A 14022-nucleotide genomic window follows, 5' to 3' on the forward strand; every position below is an offset into this window, starting at 1 on the left:
TAAAACATAACACGGGACCAAGACTCTGGGCCTGCTCTATTCAGGGCCCCCTTCGGCAGCCCAACCTCCCTTCTAGGCACTCGGTTCAACCCACCCTCAAGAGCGTGGATGGCGGCAAGAAGAGGGTTGGCGTGGCCATGGCGTACTTACTAGAGGTTGTGCGACTGGAGGAGTCTGCAGTGATCCAGCAGGTCTGTCAGATGGGCCACAAACCACCAGTTGCTCAGGGCGATGCTACAGGTTCAGACACAAGGCAAGACGCAAAGTCAGGATGAGAGGGCATGGCCCACGTGAGTGGAGTGTAAGCAGGAACCCCACGTGTCTTTTGCTTAAAAAGGATGGCAGGGACAGAGGCAAGCTGGAATCCGTTTGGGAGCACAGAGCGAGAAGTTTCTGCCCACCAGGTGGGGACTAGTAACAGACACTGAGATGGACATTCAACCCCCAAAGCAGCAGCCAATGATACATTTCAATGGAGAATGTCACACAGAAAATGAAATAAAATCCAGGAACCCAATTAGATATAGAAATTGCGGACACAGAATAACATATAAGAAAAGGACTGAAAGGGACTCCCCTGGCGGTCCAGTGGTTGAGATTCCGCACTTCCAAAGCAGGGGGCACGGGTTCAATCCCTGGTCGGGGAACTAAGATCCCGCATGCCATGCCATGCCATGCGGCCAGTGGTGGGGGAAAGAATAAAAAAATAGAAAAGGACTGAAAGATTGGTGGGTTTTGACTCTTAATGAAACATGGAATTCAAAAGAACATCTTCTTTTGCATTGGAATTTGCTGTTAATTTTTCTGTTTCATAGTTTTGATTAGTGTACTTTATGAACACAACTATATATAGGATGTCACTTTAAAAACCATCTTGTGTTATCTATTAATACTTTGTTATCTATTACTACTTTGTATAAAGAAATTATTTTTTGTTCGGTTACATGATTTGTAATTTGATTTTATTGGATATGTAATCTGACACATAATGAAAAGTCAGAAGTCCTTCCCCAAACCACATTTTAATCGAAACCTAGAATCATCTGTAGCCCCTGTTAGAAATGACATTTCCTAGGGCCCTCTAAAGGTCTGATTAAATTGTTTACATCATCAACTTCTGTAAACTCTCTAGCATCATTCTGTGTAGAGTATACTATGCACTTACTGTCAGTGTGCATACATCATTTTGAGTTATATTTTTCATTTGTTACTTGGTGTAGGCCTTCCTGTATCTGTATATAATGCTTGACTATTAAAATCTTGGGAGAGGGAAAAGAAACTTTAATGGTTTCTTTCTGTAAGGCAAGATCAACCCCAAGTAAAGTGGAGGGAGCAGACTAAGGCAACTACACTGTCCCAGGTGTAATCATTCACTAAGGTAAACAATTCTGCTTTCAGGATATAAAAAGAATGGGGATTGGTTTACACTGAATTACTGGATAAATGTTTAAAACTTTTGCCTTCATCTTAGGGATACGGATACTATGATACTTCATCTGCTCCAGAATTCCATCATTATGGAATGTCATTTGGCCTCCCTAAATTTCTTTCATATATTAGATATATTCCAACTTTACTAACAGCTATGCATATGTATCTGACATTCAAAAAACTATGCCAATTTTCAAAAACGCTTGTATTTCTACTACCACCTTCGAACACTAAGCTCTGTAAGTTCATTACAGGCTATACAAAGCATCACGCTCCAATGTGTTTTTGTTGTTGCTGCTGGCTGCGCCTCTCCGCTTGAAGGATCTCAGTTCCCCGACCAGGGAGTGAACCCAGTGAAAGCCCAGAACCCTAACCACTAGGCCGACAGGGAACCCCCTTTGCTCAAATTCTTATAGGGTGCTTCCTTGGTCAAGGATTGCCTTTAACGATGACTTTCATAATTTTGTAATTCTGCTGCGTTCCTTCTTGATTTTGTCCTTTTTAGACAAGAGTCCCAGTAAATACGATATCTCTTTATGACAGCCCCCTAAACAAACCCTGACTCAATGGATGTTTTTTCTCTTAACTGTTCTAATTTCATCATAGGTCCTTTGTGTATCAAGTTTTTTTTTTTACTTGGTTGCGCCAGGTCTTAGTTGCGGCATGCATGTAGGATCTAGGTCCCTGACCAGGAATCGAACCTGGGCCCCCAGCATTGGCAGCGTGGAGTCTTAACCACTGCGCCACCAGGGAAGTCCCAATAATTTAAAATTTTAAAATACTGTTATTTCATTAACTAGAGAGCGATTTAACAAAGTGTGACAACTGGAACTCAAGGCTGCCCTTTCAGTCAGTCACTTGCATCTCTGTATCCCTTTCATCTATAAAATGGAAGTAATTTTACCTCTTGCCTACCTGGACTGTTTTAAGAAAAAAGTGGTAAAATAGATATAAACTGCTTTAAAAAGAGTATTTTTGAACAGTACTCTATAAATAAAAAAACAGTAAACCTGAGCTTGAAGTTAACACATAACTTGTCCTCTACTTAAACTGCTTACCAACAACTACGGACATGCTGAAAAGCATAGCTGTGTCCATAGGAAAGCACTGCAAATTGGTTCAAATCCAGTCCTGCTACTCAATGACTGACCACTTCATTTCTTTTAACTTCGGCTTCATTGTCAAAGTGAAGGAATTATAATGGTCAATACAGTGCTTTGAGATTCTGAAGCTATCTTCAGAGTTATGAAAAATTCAAATATAATAGATGAAATCAGAAATGACCAGTCCTAAGAATAAAATATCATATAAGGTGAGAAAGTGTATACTGAGAAGATGTAAAAACAAGCTGCCTCCTCACATATAAAATCACGCACATCCCCCACCCCTCCTAGAATAAGTTCTATATAGAAAATTAGGGCTTCCCTGGTGGCGCAGTGGTTGAGAGTCTGCCTGCCAATGCAGGCGACATGGGTTCGAGCCCTGGTCTGGGAAGATCCCACGTGCCGCAGAGCAACTGGGCCCGTGAGCCACAATCACTGAGCCTGCGCATCTGGAGCCTGTGCTCCGCAACAAGAGAGGCCGCGATAGTGAGAGGCCCGCGCACCGCGATGAAGAGTGGCCCCTGCTTGCCGCAACTAGAGAGAGTCCTCGCACAGAAACGAAGACCCAACACAGCCAAAAATAAATAAATAAATAAATAAAATTTAAAAAAAAAAAGAAAATTAGTCATGAGGGTTGTCTGAACAGAGGGCTGAAGGATGAGAAGGAACCTGCCAGAGGAAGACAAGGGAAAGGAGCATTCCTGAAATAGAGGAAACAGCCAGTGTGAAGGCTCAGCAGTGGAAAGTAAGCTTGTCTTGTTCCCACTTCATAATGAAGCCCGTGTGACTCAAACTTCAAGACAGGTGGAGGCCAGCTCACTTAGGGCCTTGTGATGATAAACCACTGGGACAGTAAACAGGAGAATGACATGGTTTAAGTTTTAAAAGATACTTAGGCTCTTCTGTGATAATGGACAATACAGAGACAGGTGATAGTGGGAAGCCAGTAAGGGGCCACCTGTTAACAGTTCAGGGAAGGGCTTCCCCGGTGGCGCAGTGGTTAGGAATCCACCTGCCAAGGCAGGGTACACAGGTTCAACCCTGGCCCCGGAAGATCCCACATGCCGCGTAACAACTAGGCCCATGCGCCGCAACTAGTGAGCCTGCGCTCTAGAGCCCACGAGCCACAACTACTGAAGCCCGTGCTCCACGACGAGAGAAGCCACTGCACCACAACCAAGAGTAGCCCCCGCTCGCCACATCTAGAGGAAGCCCACGCGCAGCAACGAAGACCCAACGCAGCCAAAAATAAATAAATAAATTTATTTTTTTAAAAAGACAGTTCAGGGTAACAGTGACGGGGCTGGGCCATGCCAGTGGCTGGGGAGGGAGCGATAAGTAGCTGGTTGTGAGATATGTTGTTTGGTTTTTTTAAATAAATTTATTTACTTATTTATTTTTTATTTTTGGCTGCATTGGGTGTTCGTTGCTGCGTGCGGGCTTTCTCTAGTTGCGGCGAGCGGGGGCTACTCTTTGTTGTGGTGCCAGCTTCTCACTGCAGTGGCTTCTCTTGTTACGGAGCGCAGACTCTAGCTGTGGGGGCTTCAGTAGTTGTGGCACGTGGGCTCGGTAGTTGTGGCTCGCGGTCTCTAGAGCGCAGGCCCAGCAGTTGTGGCGCACGGGCTTAGTTGCTCTGCGGCACGTGGGATCTTTCCGGACCAGGGCTCGAACCCCAAGTCCCCTGCATTGGCAGGCGGATTCTTAACCACTGTGCCACCAGAGGGGCCCCAAGATATGTTTTCAAGTTGAGCTAATAGGACTTACCAATAGACTGGTTAGTGCTTAAGAACTCAGTAAACAGTATGGACTTTGGTGAAGGGCTTTGGGTCCAAATACCCACAGAGCCCCTTGTTAGCTGGCAGGGTGACTTTATTAGGCCTCACATTCCTTGTTTGTAAGATAGGCATGAAATAATAGCACCTAAGGTTTGTTGCATGATAAGATGAAATACGCCATAAAAGCTAATAAATGTGAACTGTTATTATCGCCATTCCTGTAATTATTACCACTTTGTACACAGGTGCCTGTACTGGCCTTAGGATTGGCCTCCCAGCCACCAGCCTTGCTGTCCTCATACTCTTCAGACTGCTCTTTCTCAAATACAAATTTCATGGCCCTGTCCTGCTGAAAATCCTCAGTGGCTCCCCATTTTCATAAAGTCAGAACTATGGGGAATAGTTTATTTGGTCCTTGATAATCTGATTTCTTTCCTACCTCTGTCACCAATTCAAGCCACCTCTCATTTAGTCTTTTGGTTCTATAGAGATGTTTGTAGTTCCTTTAGCAGGTAACAGACCACACTTCTTCCCTGCCTGCGCCTTCTCCCGTGCTTTCTCTCTGCCAAAAATGACCTCTTCTAGTGTTCTTCACTAAACTTTTCAGGAATCAATCTAAGTGTAGCCTCCTTAAGGAGCTTTTCCTGACTTCCAATCTGATATAGGGTCCTCTTTTAAGGGATCCCACAACATCTGGTCTAGACTGTAAACTCCACACAAGAAAAACTGCTGTAATCTCAAAGCTTGGTACAGTGTGAGGCACATAACAGATGTCTGATAAATGCGGAACGAGTTGCACTTAAAAAGAAAGAGGTGGGGGAGTAGGCTGGGTGAGGGGGAAACAATATCTCAGCCTCCCAAAACAGCTGCTGTTACCTAGACTTCTAGCTGATGGTTACGGCAATACAGCCAGCAAGGGGGCTATGGAAGACCCCGGAGCTAAGGCAGCCACGACACACGCCAGTCTGCGCAGCCCTCGGGTGTCTTCCCAGAGGGCACACCAGCCTCAGGGCTGCAGGGCAGCGACCACTGAGGCCAAGAACTAATGAAAAGGCTTGAGTGACCGAGACTGGAAGAAGTGCTAAATGAAAACGGACACCAGGGTCTTGTGCAAGTCTGAACAACACAGGTTTTGGATGTTCACACACATATAAAATGGAGAATTCTGAATGCAGGCTCTAAATGGAACAAGTGAACAAGCTCACTGTTCAAAGATGTTCAGGGAAGACTTAATTAGCTGCGCTGGGGTGGCCTCTGCTGGAAAAGGGAGAACTCTGGAGCCGGGAAGACCCGTGGAGGCCTATGGTGAAGGCCCTACCCTGGGTTAACAACTGTAACCCTCCAACGGACTGTGTGCCCTGCACTGGGGCTGCTGTCCCCCCCTTATGCCAACCCCATGTCCTGCTTTTCTGGTGGCTCTGCAGCAACCACTGCCTCTGACCAGCCAAGATCTAGTGGCTGTGGACCTTCCTCTGTGAATAGAGCGTGAGGGTCTGTACACACCGCTCTACCCTGAAGCCAAGGTAACGGGCTGGGCCAAAGGTCTGACAAGAAGATTCTAGATTAGGCAAACATTAAACTGGACCTCTTCTTAGTTTTTGAAGGAAGACCTATCTCCTTTTAGTTCGATACTTCTGGAGGACTTTAAGAGCGCCAGGAAGATGCCATCTTGCCCAGCTCCCTGTGGAGTGTGTAGCAGCTCCTGTTCTCCTTTTGCTGGACAGCAAGAAGTAGCGGCTGCACACCAGAGGGGAAGAGACGAGCCCTTCAGCTGCGGGGATAACAGGCAAACACGTGGCCCTTCAGCTGCGGGGATAACAGGCAAACACGTGGCCCTTCAGCAGGGGCTGATCAACGGTGGCCTCCAAGGGCCTCTATGCTCTGCTTCAGGATCCCTCTCTGCCCCTTAGGGCCTGGCATAGTTGACATGGGGGTAATCAGGTGCCCCTATAGAAAGCTCCCTTCTAGCGCCTTGAGAAAGGATTCCCCTCATTCCCCTTTCACAGGGTAGTCATGAACCCAGCTGACATCACACCCAAAGCAGCAAGGCTCTCCTATACCACCAGCCCACTGGCCCAACCCCAGACAGACACACCCCTCTTCCCTGGGAACCGAGCTTGGGCCTGACTGGTACAACACGTGAGAAAGCAGGTGTTCACGAGACCCCAGATCCAATCCTTCCCCATCCAGGAGGGCATTATGTCTAAAACTGTGCTACTCTCTCCGAAGGTACTTCAACCCTTCTTCCAATTCGTGGATGAGGTCCCGGGACTTGCTTTTCAGTGCCTCTTTCAGAATAGGGTAGGAAGTAGCTTCCTGATCAGAAAAACCCAAACTCCTAGATTCACAGCTAACAGAAATACCTCAGATCCTTTCCTGCTTGCCGGAGCAAGAGACACCCAGACTGAGGGGCTGCAAGCCTTACCCTTCCTCAACTGGCATGAGAGTGATGCCGTTTTCTGTGGCGTTCATAAAAGCCACTCCTCTTCGTTGGCATGTCCTTATCTTTTCCTTCTACTGCCACTGAAAAGAACAAGGTGCTTTCCCTTTTCATTGTCCTTCCTCCTTGCTCTGTTCAAATCTGTTTTGATCTTAAAAATCCAGATGTGGCTTATGAAGGAAGCCCTGGAAGAAATAACCCACTGCTGTTTAGACAACATATTCAGGAATGCCTATTACTTCGAATTATAGGCAGAGTCCCTGACAAAGCCAAATAACGATGTGCGAGCGCCTCTGGAAGTTATTCTCACTAACCCTCCATGCAGATGCCACGCTGGCCCCCAGCCACCATCAACTGAATTCTGTAAGTCATCTTCCGGCTCCACTAAAGTCCCTATTTTACAGGTTTGTGCAAAGAATACTGACACAAAACCCCTTTTCCTTTCTCCAAATCTAACACCATTTCCTTGAAGCCCTGGCTTGCTTTCGGCCAAACAGGAAGAGTAAGGTAGGGGGTAAGACCTTCCCACTGCCCAGATCTACTAACAAAGATCCAGTCAAAGTCAGTGAATTTGATACTCGAGCAAGGCCATCTGCTCCAGTTCCCAACCTTCTCCCTTCTCCAAGTCTTTGGTGCAACACCTACTTTTCCAGGCTGTACAAGAAGAGAGGGTAAATTCTTTCTGACTTACTGCACATGGGAATTTCTGGAAAGCTTTACCTTGGATTCAGTTTCAAATTCCCTTTCCTACCTTGCTGAAGGTTCGGGGAGAGGTCTGGGGAGAGGGCTGATACAGAATCCCTGCTCTGAACAGACCCAGCCGGGAGCCTAATGGTGTGGTGGCTCTTGGCTCACCAGAGAGTGAGACTGTTGAGAAGTCCCTTAAGGTGGCTGCATGTCCATCAGGTTCCAAGAAATAAGTCTGCTGGCTGTTTCTGGATTTTAAATATCAAAGTAATGTCCTGCAATGTTATTTTAAGTAAACATCCCTGAAATGCAAACTGTTATAGACACAGTAGCCCTCCAGCCTCAGGAAGGCCCCCAAGCTTGTCCAGAGAGAAGCCACTGTCTACCTAATGTGGCTGTGGAGGGGAAGCAGGTCTGTGGCAAGAAGGTTAAGACACCAACAAGAAGGAACAGGACATCCTAGAAAAGGATGGCAGTGACGGCTGTACAACACTGTGAATGTACTTAACTGAACTGCACACCTAAGATGGTTAGAATGGTCATGGTGCAGCAGGTCCTACCTGCACTCCTTGATCACTTGGTGGATGTCAAACTCGAAGGCTGCCATCAAAATGTTGTCCAGGGGTTCTGGGCTGCTCTCACCTCCCAGAAACAGGTCAAGGCTGGACTGTGGAAAGGTAGTGACCCATTCAATCTCCAGATGGAAGCAGAGACTCAAGGGGGCAGGCAGAGCTGCTGTATGGGGAACACTGGAGAAGGGTGATGGGGTCCTTCAAAAAGGGCCAAAGGAAAGCTCTTGCCTGTTCTCCAGGGAGGTTCAACTCAATGAAGCCACACGGTGAAAATGACCAGCAGGGAGCAGAGCCCCCAGGATCCCTACTCCCCACCCCCACCCCAAGGCGCTCAGACTCACCTGGGCGTAGAAGTGCAGATCCATGGGCTTGACCGTGGGGTGAGAGTATAGGAGCCGGGTCACTAGGAAATGGTACCAGTTACTCAGAAGCGCCCTCTGCTCCAACAGGGCAGCTTCATCTCCCAGCATGATCTGACAAGAGAGACGCTTTCCCTGAGGTCTGGGGGTGACTTCCCGATAATGCTCCTGACCTCGACTGGAGCATCTGGTTTGAAAGCTCTCTCCTTCCCTCAGAGCCAATAAACAGCCCTGTCTCAGGAGGACCTGTCGTTGCTGCACTGGATGCCATAGCCCCCGGGGGAAGCCAGGGAAGACCCTGGCCTGGACTTGCTTCCCACAGACCTTGCAGAGAGACTCGAGGTGAGGACTGGAGGCGAACGTGCCGTCCTGGAGGTGCCGCTCACATTCCTCGTGCCAGTGCTGCCACTTCAGCTCCAGCTCCGTTAGTGTCTGAGTGTTACCAGGCTACGGGAAGAGACGCAGAGAGATGCCATCACCACACAAACCCCTTACACTCATTGAATGAACCCACCTCCATGACCCAGAAGAGCAGGGCTGCTCGCACATACGCTGAGAACAGGCATTGTCCTCATCAGGTCCCCAAGGATTCGGCACATGCCTGCAGAGGTGGGGCTGGTGTCGGCCTCCTTGGAGAGCATCTGTCGGGCCTCATCCAGCCGGCCCTGCAGCACCAACACGGTCACCTGGGAGGACGCCCAAGAACACAAGCATTCACGGGAGGCTTGGAAGCCACTCCCCTCAGCCCACACTGGCTTCCTAGCCTTGGAGAAACGTGATGGTTCCTTCCCTCCAGACGTAATCCAATTCATCCAATCTCCCAGTTTTAACCTATACCATGCTTTTCAAACTGCACGTTGTAACCCATTGCAGGTTATGGCCAACTTTTAAAAAACAAATAAAATAGAAAATAAAATATACCAGAGTGCATCAAATAAAGTATTGGCTCATAAACGTTTCAGTTCAAATACATATATATGTATACATACAAACACTCAGTATAAATACAGTTGATTCTTTCTATTCAGATTCCATATTTGTGAATATGCCTACCTGCTAAAACTTATTTGTAACCCCAGAGTCAATATCCGAGGTGCTTTCACCATCATCTTTGGACATGTGCAGAGGGGCAAAAAATTTGAGTCACCTGATGTGCACATTCCCAGCTGAGACTGAACAAGGCGGCACTCTACATTCTGGTATCAGCTCTCACACTAAATTAGTGTCTTTCTGGCGATCTATTTAGTGCCACATTTTTTGCATTTTTGTGCTTCTTGTTGGGCCCCCAAGCATTGTGCTGAAGTGCTGCCCGATTCCTAACTGCAAAGAAGGCTATGACATGCCATACAGAGAATGTATGTGTTAGATAAGGTAAGAGAACATACGTGTTAGATATACGTGTTCGTTCAGGCAAGGATTATAGTGCTGCTGGCCATGAGTTCAATTTTAATGAATCAATAATACATATTAAATAAGGTGTCTTGAAACACAAACATACACAAAACAAGATTATAAATTGATCAGTGGACAAAAATGTTGTGACCAGGGAGTTCCCTGGTGGCGCAGTGGTTAAGAATCCACCTGCCAGTGCAGGGGACACGGGTTCGAGCCCTGGTCTGGGAAGATCCCACATGCCGCAGAGCAACTAAGCCCGGCTGCCACAACTACTGAGCCTGCGCTCTAGAGCCCATGGAGCCACAACTACTGAGCCCGTGCGCCGCAACTACTGAAGCCCACATGCTCTAGGGCCTGTGCTTCGCAGCAAGAGAAGCCACCACCACAATGAGAAAGCATGCGCACCGCAATGAAGAGTAGCCCCCACTCGCCATGGCTAGAGAAAGCCCGCGTGCAGCAACGAGGACCCAACGCAGCCAAAAATAAATAAATAAAATAAATAAATTTATTTTTTAAAAAAACACCCAAGGATGGGATTATGGGCACCATGCCAGGAAAAGGCGAGACTGGCTGGGCAGACAACTTAAAAAAAAAAAAAAAAAAAAAAAGTTGTGACCAGAGGCTCGAAAGAACCCTGTAATTCCCCTACAAAGAGCGATGGTTCAGTAATCGAGAGCTCAGGGCACCAGGCAACTTTATAGACCATAACTATCATGAATAATGAGAATCAACATTATATACATACAAGTATATATGTAAAACATACACAGTAAAAGTTCTTCCATTAAGCCACGCTCAAAAAAGCCAAGGATATATACGCTGACAAGTCCCCAATTCCTCTCTGTAGCTTGGACTTCCTTCTCTGAATTCCAGATGTGTATATCCTACTGCCAGTCAGTGTCTCCACTTGGCTCTCCTAGGCATCTTGTTTAACATGCCTAAGAGTAAACACCCCAGCACCTCCAACTCACCAACCCACATTCTTCTATTTCTTACACATCCAATCCATTAGCAAATCCTGTCACTGTATCTTTAAACTGCATCCAGAATCAAATCACTTCTCACCATCTCCTCCGCTCAGCTCCTACCCTTGTCCAAGCTGCCACCACCTACCTCTGCCTGGTTTAGGACCTCAGCCTCCAAACTGGTCTCTCTGCTCTGCCTGTGCTCTGTTCTCAGCAGTTTAGCCAGAGGACCCTTTGAAAACCTAAGTTAGATCACAGTGCTCCTTCGCCTGACTCTCCAATGTCCCCCTCACCCCATCTGACTCAGGAGTAAAATGGGAGCTCTAACCTTGTCCATCAACTAGCTCACACATTTATGCCCTTCAACGAATTTAATCATAGCAGCCATGTGGGGTAGGTGTTGTTATTATCTCCATGGCACAGAGGAGGGAGCTAAAGGCTGTTAAGTAGCTCATGCAAGAGCTCACAGCTGGTAAGAGGCAGAGCTGGGACGTTAACCCGGGCAGTTTGGCACCACAGGCCACGTTCTTACCACTCAGCTACACTGCCTCTCTAAAAGCTAAAGCCCTTACCCCTCCTCGCCTCCTTCAGATCTCTGCTCACATGTCACCCCACAAGGGAGGCCTTCCTTGACACCCCTACTCTAGCACACCCAATTCCCCTCCCTTGCTTTATTTCTCTCCACAGCACTTCACTTTTACACATGCTACATATTCGACTTGTTTCTGTATTTATCTCCTGTCCCCTCACCCAGGATGTAAGCTCCGTAAGGGCAGGAATCATTGCCCTCTTTGGTCATGGCTGTTTCCGCAGTGCCTGCAAACAGTAGCACTCAATAAATACTCAGTGAATGAATCAGAGACTCAAAATCTAGGCCCAATAATTTCTGAGCAAAGTCTCTCCCCCTTACCTGCATAGATCTCCTGGCACCAAAAGGCCCAGGAACAGCCTCGAAGGCGACAACTCCTTACTTGAATTTCAGATTTTATAAGTCTCCATTATTCAAGTCAACCAGCAACCTCCTCCCTGCTCCCTCCCAACTGCATCACAGGTCAGTAGAGGTGACTGGGAGAGTACTGCCCTCACAGAAATAGAATACATACACACAGGCTGACTTTCAAAGTGATAATCCAAAGTGACTTTGGGATCATCAATGTCTTTGTTTTTTGTTCTTTAAATATTTATTTATTTATTTAGGCTGTGCCAGGTCTGAGTTGCAGCACGCAGGATCTTCGTTGTGGCATACAGGCTCTTTAGTTGTGGCATTCGGAATCTTTAGTTGCAGCATGCGTGTGGGACCTAGTTCCCTGACCAGGGATCAAACCCAGGCCCCTTGCGTTGGGAGCGTGGAGTCTTAGGCACTGCGCCACCAGGGAAGTCCCAAGGTCTTTGTTTTTAATAGCTTTACTGAGTTACAACTTACACATTATAAACATTCACCTGTTTAAGTGTATAATTCGATGAATTTTAGTGAGTTCCCAAAGTTGTGCACCATCACCACAATCCAGTTTTAGAACATTTCTATCACCTCAAAACAACTCTCATGCTCCTTTATATCAAACCCCTACCCCAGCACCTATCCATTGGTTTTGTATTATCTTCATGTCTTCTAATCCTTAGATCCACAAAGAAATCAAAATTCCCTTCTCACTGCAAAGTCTACAAAGCATTACTTTTCTTACATGATAACTTAGTTCAAAACTCTCCCACAGGGCTTCCCTGGTGGTGCAGTGGTTAAGAATCCGCCTGCCAATGCAGGGGACATGGGTTCGAGCCCTGGTCCGGGAAGATCCCACATGCCGTGGAGCAACTAAGCCCACGCGTCTAGAGCCCGTGCTCTGCAACAAGAGAAGCCACCGCAATGAGAAGCCCGCGCACCACAACGAAGAGTAGCCCCCGCTCGCCACAACTAGAGAAAGCCCGGGCACAGCAACAAAGACCCAACACAGCCAAAAATAAATAAATTAAATAAATAAACTTATTTTAAAAAAAAAAAAAACAACCCTCTCCCACGGAGCAGGGAAGAAAAGAGAAAAGACCTAAGCACGTCTCCATAATTGCAGACTCAAAGAACCAAGTGCACACAGGCTCAGCAGGCAAACCATCAGGCCTGCCTATGAGCACAGGGAAAAGAGAATATAAGGTGGAAGGCAGGGAGGCCTGGCCTGCACGAGGGTCTTACCAAGTTCCAGAATCTCTCGTGTTTGCTTGGATTCTCACTGCCCAGAACATCTGCCGACAAACTGTCCACCTCACACACGTGCAGTTGGACCCAGTCAAGGAGGTGAAGGAGAAGAGGGCCGGCTGGAAGGAAAAACTCGTCACACACAAAAGCAGTAAATTCCACTTTCCCGAAGTACAGAGAATGTAGGACACACGAGCTGACTATGTAGGAAGTGGTTTATCCCTCTTAAGTGAGCACACATGTGGTCCTGAATAAAGGGCTGAGCTAGCAAATGGACTTTTATGGAATGCTTCCTCTGGCCAGGCAGCTCCACCTTTCACTGAATCCTGGGAAGGGCTGGACATGAGACCCAGACCTCACCACCCCACCACCCCCCAGATTCTTCAGAACTACGCAATACTCACTGGCTATGTAAGTCATGGCCATATAGGGACTGGTACTGACTAGGTGCCAGGTATGCAACAATGATAAAAACATAGCGACAGCCCTCAAAATCTACTGGAGGAGGCGGGCAGATGAACAACTAATTTTAATTTCAAGTTGCTCCGTGCTTTAGCAGGAGTATGAATAAAAAGCTATGACTACACAGAGACTATTAATACACATTTATGAATAACAGTAAACAAAAACCATTAAAAGAATGCAAAAAAGCCTGTAGCACCTCCACAGAGAGCCCACTCGAGCCAGGATACTGTACTGACCACAATTTAATTCAAGATCAACAGAATAATTCGGAGTGGACCATTAACTTGTAGGATTGCCCCTGCCCCAATCACTAGTGAAAGAATTCTCAAAGTGACTTTGCCGCCTACCACCTAATTCCTCTTCATATCCGTAAAACCTTTTTCCTTTTTTAAACACCAGAAATGTATTGTCTCACATTTCAGGAGGCTAAAAGTCTGAGACTAATGTGTTGGAAGGGTTGGTTCCTTCGGAGGCTAAGGAAGAACCTGTGCCACGCCCCTCCCCTAGCTTCTCCTAAAACTTTCTTAAGCTTAGCCAGTCCATGATATAAATATCGACCACCCCTTTCGCACGCTAGTTTAATATCTGTTTCCTTGGTATTTTTCAGGGGTCATCTGCCTAAGATTTTAGATTTTCAGAAGATTG

The 14022-nt window shown here is 46.9% G+C and overlaps 1 protein-coding gene across 2 annotated transcripts in view; it reads right to left on the minus strand.

The window, feature by feature from the left end:
• NUP85 (nucleoporin 85) overlaps window positions 1-14022 on the minus strand; it is a 28686-nt gene that overhangs the window by 3810 nt on the left and 10854 nt on the right. For both annotated transcript variants that reach the window (XM_061175136.1, XM_061175137.1), the window contains exons 7-12: window positions 12910-13031; window positions 8919-9053; window positions 8692-8814; window positions 8350-8481; window positions 7997-8103; window positions 151-234 (exon numbers count right to left, since the gene is read on the minus strand). In XM_061175136.1, coding sequence (XP_061031119.1) covers window positions 151-234; window positions 7997-8103; window positions 8350-8481; window positions 8692-8814; window positions 8919-9053; window positions 12910-13031 — 703 coding nt within the window. The remainder of the gene's footprint in view (window positions 1-150; window positions 235-7996; window positions 8104-8349; window positions 8482-8691; window positions 8815-8918; window positions 9054-12909; window positions 13032-14022) is intronic.

The sequence above is a fragment of the Eubalaena glacialis genome, chromosome 19 (genome assembly GCF_028564815.1).
Source record: "Eubalaena glacialis isolate mEubGla1 chromosome 19, mEubGla1.1.hap2.+ XY, whole genome shotgun sequence".
NCBI classification, from domain to species: Eukaryota; Metazoa; Chordata; class Mammalia; order Artiodactyla; family Balaenidae; genus Eubalaena; species Eubalaena glacialis.